The sequence below is a fragment of the Indicator indicator genome, chromosome 23, assembly GCF_027791375.1.
Source record: "Indicator indicator isolate 239-I01 chromosome 23, UM_Iind_1.1, whole genome shotgun sequence".
Taxonomy (NCBI): domain Eukaryota; kingdom Metazoa; phylum Chordata; class Aves; order Piciformes; family Indicatoridae; genus Indicator; species Indicator indicator.
Window position 1 is genome coordinate 7,941,092 of NC_072032.1, and position 7,175 is coordinate 7,948,266.

Genomic DNA, 7,175 nt, shown 5'->3' on the forward strand with positions numbered 1-7,175 from the left:
CGCCCCCACGGGCGCTGCCATCCGGGGCCGGGCGGGAACTACCGCTCCCGGCGGGTCGGGCCGGGCCGGGCCGTGGCGGCAGTGGGCGCAGTATGGAGAGCCCGGCGGTAACCTTCACCCTGGCCTACGTGGTGTTCGCCGTCTGCTTCGTGTTCCCGCCCGACGAGGTGCGCTCGGCAGGGCTGACGGTGCAGAGCCTGTTGGCAGCCTGGCTGGGCAGCGAGGACGCGGCCTTCGTGCAGTACCACCTGCGGCGGAGCACCGGCACGCTGCTGGCACACTCCCTGCTGCCCCTGGGTGAGCCCCGCCGGCGGGCGGAAGGATGGAGAGCTCGGGGGATCCCGGCGGGAGAGGCACCGGGCACAGGCGGGGGAACGGCAGAGCCGCTGCCGGGGGAGTCGGTGCTCGGTACCTGCGATGCTCGGTACCTGCGATGCTTGGTACCTGCGGTGACCTGGCCGGGGGAACCAAGGAGGGTCCTGGCCTGTGTCCGACTGGCTGTGGGGGAATCAGGTTATGCTCTACATTTTGTAAATGGAATGCTTTGGTATTGCTTAAGCTTCTTTGCAATGTGCAGCCAGAGCTTTGTAACTCGGCTGCATCGGAGTACATGAGGTTGTTAAGGAATAGTGTTTTATTCAGGAAATTTAAATTATCTTCCTTTAGGTGCATAACTCTAGTAAAAGTGACATCTTTCAGGTAGTTCTATTTAACCTGCTAATTTGAAGAAGCCTCCTTCAGGTGTTTAATTCTGATAGAAATCAATGACAGATAAGAACTGACCTCAGATTGCCTAAAACAAGAGGCTAGAATGTGAGTTGTCATCCAGAACTGCAGCAGCTCTCTGGAGTATGATTCTTTAGTAAAAGGTAAACTGAGAAAATCACTTTGGTTAGACCTCATTGATAACTTTGCTTGTCTTTAATCCATTTGTAAAGTCCTTACCAACCTTTGCAAGTGCTCAGCACACAAGTATACCAGATGTGTTCCTTCACACCAGATGTGTTCCTTCACACCAGTTGTGTTCCTTCACACCAGTTGTGTTCCTTCACACCAGTTGTGTTCCTTTACACCAGTTGTGTTCCTTCTGCTGTGATTCAGGGCTGTGGGTTTGTACTTTCTGAAAGCAGCCTGCTTTTTCCTCCTTTCAGGTTATTACCTTGGTATGTGCATTGCTGCACCTGAAAAACATCTTGGTTTTTTCTACCTGGCTTCGAAAGGATGGAAAACTTTCTTCTTCTTGGCTGTTCTCCTGCCAGCAGTCACCAGTGCCCTGGCTTATTACTGGTCACAGAAGGGTTGGAACAACCACCCGCTGGCCCGGGCACTAGCTGTCCATGCTCTCCCCCAGTCAGGCTGGAGGGCTGTGGCTTCTTCCATCAACACAGAGTTCAGGAGGATTGACAAATTCGCTACAGGAGCCCCAGGAGCGCGGGTGATCGTGACGGACACATGGGTGATTAAAGTGACCACCTACTGTTTGCACGTGGCCCAGCAGCAGGACATTCGCTTGACTGTGACAGACTCCAGACAGCACGAGCTCACCCCAGACTCCAATGTGCCTGTGCAGTTCCTCACCATCCGTGTTGCCAGTACTAACCCCTACGTGAAGGCCTTCGATATCCGGTAAAGCCACCGCGTGTTACGTCTGTTCCGTTGGATGATGCCAGTGGGGTGCTTTGGTGATGGAGCTGACGGCTTCCTGAGTCTCATCCCTTCCTTTCTGCTCCCTGCCTGGTGTTCAGAGATGTTGAATGTGTGGTTCTTCCACACGCGGTGCAGGGAAGAAAGGTTGTGTAGAAGGAGTGGTCAGGCACTGGAGCAGGCTGCCCAGGGAGGTGGTGGGGTCACCTTCCCTAGAGGTGTTCAAGAGACCTGTGGACATGGCACCTGAGGACATGGTGGTGTTAGGTCCATAGTTGGACTCCATGATCTTACAGGTCTTTTCCAAACCAAATAATTCTATGATTGTGATTCATCTGGCTATAGAATGAACAGTGGTGAAACAGGGTCTGCCCTGTTTGATCCCTTCTTAGGAAGAGGATTCTGTTGGATGCAGAAAGTAGTGACTGGAAAAACTTGGATGAAAGATGGAGAACAGGAATGGAAGGGTTGGCTAGGTTGTGTCAAAACCAACAACAAAACAACAAAAGAAAACAAAATGCTCACTGTGTGTCTATTCTGACTAGTAGGTACCCACCTAAACGTCTTTTCTGTGGGTCCCGGTCTCTGATGTTCACCTCTGCAGTGTACTGTTCACTTATCTGAATAGATAATGACAGTCACACTTTGTGCCATCCTCTGTTCTTCAGGCTGAACTCGACAGAGTATGGGGAGCTTCGAGAAAAGCTGCGTGCTCCCATCAGCAACGCAGCAAACGTTGTGATCCATCAAAGCCTTAGTGATTTATTTCTAGAGACCTTTACGTCTCTGGTGGAAATTAACCAGACATACCCTGTTCCAAGCACTCAGGTGAGACTTTCTGTCCATGTCAGGCTGTCACAATTGCATTTCTCAGTGTAGGGGAGGCTGTGATCAGTGTGTCATTGATTGCTTATGGCTGTCCCAGGTGAATTATTAAGAGAAGTCATTGTTCTGGGGTTATCCAAAAGGCTATCTTTCTTATGAGGAAAGACTGAGAGAGTTGGGGATTTTTAGTCTGGAGAAGAGCAGATATAGGGGGCAATCTCATCAATGCTGATTGATACTTAAAGGGTGGGTGGCAGGAGGATGGGACCAGGCTTTTTTCAGTGGTGCCCAGTGACAGGACAAGGGGTAACGGGCACAGACTTGAACATAAGAAGTTCCATCTAAACATGAGAAGGAACTTGTTTAATTTAAGGGTGTCAGAGCACTGGAATAGGGTGCCCAGAGAGGTGGTGGAGTCTCCATCTCTGGAGACATTCCAAACCCACTTTGACATGTTCCTGTGTGCCCTTCTCTAGGTGAACCTTGCTTGGCAGGGGGGTTGAACTATATGATCTCCACAGATCCTTTCCAATCCCCGCCACTCTGATTCTGCCCAGGTTCCTTCTATGATTGTGTGCAGATGACATTCTAAAAGTCTTTGAAAAGCAGAAAGCATGCTATCATGTTGATATTTTTCTCCTCTTTTAGGAGCTGGAGCCCTGCATAGGCTGTATGCAGAGCACTGCTAACATCAAACTCATCAAGAACTGCCAGGAGGCAAACGAAGGGGAGTGCCAGCAGTGCTACTGTCGGCCCATGTGGTGCCTCACCTGCATGGGCAAGTGGTTTGCCAGCCGCCAGGACCAGCAGCACCCGGAGACGTGGCTGTCCAGCAAAGTGCCTTGTCCCACTTGCAGAGCCAGATTTTGCATTTTAGATGTTTGCATTATACGATGAATCATACCTGGGTATGTTTTAGCTTTTGTAATTGGGGTGTATTTCATAGAGGGTTTGGTTAAAGGACCTCTAGATTTGTGTCTGAGACTTCACCTCCTGCTGGGGTACAAACCCCAACGCTTTCTGTGACAGTGTTGAAAACAGATGTCAATCTTTTCAGTTCCTCTCCACTTTTACCTCTCTCTTTGGGTTTTATTCACCAGGTGTTAGTTTGTGGGATTTTTTTTTTTTAACAGATATTTTACTTTCATAGATTTATAGAATGGTTTGGGTTAGAAGGGACCTTCAAGACTATCTAGTTCCAACCCCTTCTACCATGGGCAGGGACACCTCCCACTAGACCAGCTTGCTCAAGGCCTCATCCAGTGTGGCCTTGAACACTTCCATGGAGAGGGTGTCCACAGACTCCCTGGGCAACCTGATCCACTGTCTTTTGTCCTGGGTGGACCAAGGGTATCCCTTTGCAGTATCAGTCTCTTTTAAACTTTTAAGGTCAGTTCAATTCTATACATTTTTAAATTTTACTGGAGTTTTGATTCTTTAAGTAAAGGGCTACCTGAGAAAATCACTTTGGTGAGATTTCCTTGATACTTTTGCTCTTATTTAATTCATTTGTAAAGTTCTTACTAACCTTAGCAAGTGTTCACCACACAAATATAGCAGTTGTGTTCTTTCTGCTGGTCCCCCTCTACTCATAACAGGGATAGTTTCTGTAGGCTGAGGAATTTAATCCCTCAAGATGTACAGCTCCTACAGGAACTTTTGATTCCATTCATCTGCCTTTAGCTTATTTTTTGATGTTAGTTTAAATTCCAAACAACAAAAGGATTCAGAAACGCAGCCCCATTACCTCCACTGTTAATGCATTGTGAAATCTGTTGGGTTCTAGGAGCTGCATTGCTCAGGGTTTTGATGCTCTTCAGGTGATGAACTTTTGAAAATACAATTGAAGGGAGTGCAGCAAACCTCTGAACTATGTCAGTATTCTGAAAGAAGGCTCAGCTATTTCAGAGCCTGCCAGTGGCTCTTGAGGGGCAACCTTCCATGAAAGAGACACCAGAATCACAAAGCTGCAAGTTGCTGTGCCATCATTAATCAGTTTGTCAGGCTTGCATTTCAACGACTGATCATAAGCAGTATTCACTGATTTAATACTCATAGGGTACTGATGCACACTTCTTGATCTGATCTGCATCAGAATGGTTTGTCAAAATCCAAGCATGTTCCATGCATTTAAGAGAGCCCTGTTACTAGGCCTCAGTGCAGTGCTCGGTGCTCTGGCTGTCCACCACACCCTTCAATGAACAATGATTTGATGAAAAACCTCAAGCTGCTGGACAACATGGGAGTTATTACACTGACCTGTGCACTTCAGGAGCTGAGGTGCAAGTCTCTGCTTGCTTGGCTTGTCCACCCTAGAGGGGTAGGCAGACAGGTGGGTCAAACAGCCAGAGAAAGGATTTTTTTTTTTTAATTCTTCGGTCTAGGAGAATCACAGAATTCTTTTTGGTTGGAAAAGCCCTTTAGGATCATGGAGCCCAACCACTCTCTAACTCTACCAAGTCTGGTGCTAAACCATGTCCCTCAGCACCACATCTGTAATTAGGAATAACTAGGTCTAGGAGCCCCCAACACAAGAAGGACATGGAACTGTTAGAGCAGGTCCACAGGAGGGCCAGGAAGATGTTCAGAGGGCTGGAGCACCTCTCCAAGAAATCTACCTGAAATTGATGGGAAGTTTTCATTTCAGTGGAATTTTGCTTTGATTCTTCCTCCTTCTTATGTCAATCTAACAGCACAACAGTCAGAAGAGTGTAACTCTTTTGCATCTGTTAAAGATAGGGCTCTATCCACGAAAGTGCCTCTTGGAAAACTTAGTGATAATTACCAAAATTATGATTTATGGTCATAATAGTGTCTGGCTTATATTCCTTAAAACAAGCATTTTTTTTTCCTCCCAAATTTAAATTCTCAAAGTAACCTGGCATGCCTCCAAATTTCATAAGCTTCTTCAAGGCTGTGTTAGAGAAGCAACTTGTTAAAAATCCATATTACTGTTTCTACGAAGGAGAAACTCTGGTTTCTCCCTGCACAGTCAGCTAATACCTAATAAGGTATTATATGTCTTGAATAAATCATTGAATAATATAGCACAAAAATAGGAATTTGTAAGAGCTTCAGGTCATCTCTGAAGAACCCCACGTCCATGCAGGGCTGGTTCTAGAGGAGATCTCCCTCTGTGTGCAGTAAAAAGAAACAAAACACGTTGCCTTCCACCCAGTCTTGATTTTTCTTAAATATAAGGGGAGTGTTTAGAATCAGTCTTTTTACATCACTTTTCTGAGGAAAGCAGGAAACGTGATGGGCTAAAATACTTCCAAATTGTCTTGAATTACAAGTGATTTCCCATTGCTTTTTCAGCTGGGTGTGTGCTTTTCCACATCACTGGGGCAACTTCAGTGATCTGAAATATCTTCTATAAATGTGATGTCATTACAGTAAGACAATCTGTATGTTGGGTCCACTGTGTCAGTATAAACAGCCCAGATGAGTGGACAGCCCAAATTTCCCCTCTCTGCTGCAGCTCAGCAGATCTTCTTGAAACCACGGGCTGTAGCTGTTGTTTGTTCCCACTGTTGTGTTATTTCTGCCCTTGTAATATTCCAGAAAATATGGGCAAAATATGTTATCTGATTGTTTTTTTAAGTTAACATAGTTTGCTAACCAAAATAATAATAATAATAATTTTAAAAAGCCATTTTTGTCCAAGCAGGACATACTTTGAATCCATGGTAGGCATGCAGGTGTTTACCATGAGGCTTGAAACCAAAACACCAGGCTATGATGTGGTCTCTTCAGTGTGAATATTTTTATTGTGTTGAAATTTGGCAAGCTGCAGCTCTGTACCATTCCAGTCAGGCTAAACCTCAGTGAGACATAACTGAGTAAACTTCTGAGTGCCATTTCTTAAGAAATACGGACTTGGAGATATTTGAGATTTGATTCATGTTTTTACATGCATTACAAGACTTTTTTTTGCCAAAGATATATACCACAGGGTTTGTTATTTGTGGTGGTTTTGTTGATTGGGGTTTTTTTTTAGCTTACCTATTTTAAAAAGGAGAGTATTATTTGGATAGCCTTTAAGGGAAAGTCTTAATGAATACATGTAGTTAATCTTAAAACTTTCTGAAGAGCTGAATAAATACAATTAATTTTATGTAAAACTTCTGGTTTTCATTTTAAAGTTATGCTTACCAGTTAAAACTTCATATGGATGGCAATCTGACTTAACCTGTACAGAGTTTTAGCTCAGAACATGAGAATATAAAGAGGGCTTACATTCTCCTGAAGGTGCACCTGAGAATTCCTTCTTTGATGAATTTTCCTACAACGATTTGAATGCAGAGGGCTGCAAAAATGAAAGAAGGTGTGTAAAATCGTGTGTGTATCTCAGGGCAAAAACCCCACAACAATTATCTCCCACAACTGGGAGGGGGAAAGGATGTCATGAAATCAACAGGGGCAATAACTAGAATTTTGTCTTTCCAGGAGACCACTGGCATCTAACAATGATGTCACCTGTGGAAAACAAGTATTTTATTGTGGCATTGTTTAGACATGTTAAGCAGCACAGGCAATAGAGGAGCATAATACATTCCGTTAATGGTATGAAATGTGGGACATCTTGCTCTAGAGCATACATTGTGGTGCCCTGCAGCCCCCTTTGCTGATTTAGCTCATGACATCTAGCAGAAGACTAATTTGACCAAAACCAAATCCATAGCTGAGGAGTGTGGTAACAGTGA

General features: G+C 45.1%; 1 protein-coding gene across 1 annotated transcript; it reads left to right on the forward strand.

Annotated features, from left to right (window-relative positions):
- Positions 1–92: 92 nt before the first annotated feature.
- On the forward strand, positions 93–3,366 carry TMEM129 (transmembrane protein 129, E3 ubiquitin ligase). The gene is made up of 4 exons (XM_054391673.1): positions 93–297; positions 1,152–1,626; positions 2,313–2,472; positions 3,118–3,366. The coding sequence occupies exons 1-4, from the start codon at positions 93–95 to the stop codon at positions 3,364–3,366; spliced, it is 1,089 nt and encodes a 362-aa protein (XP_054247648.1).
- The last annotated feature ends 3,809 nt before the right edge of the window (positions 3,367–7,175 follow it).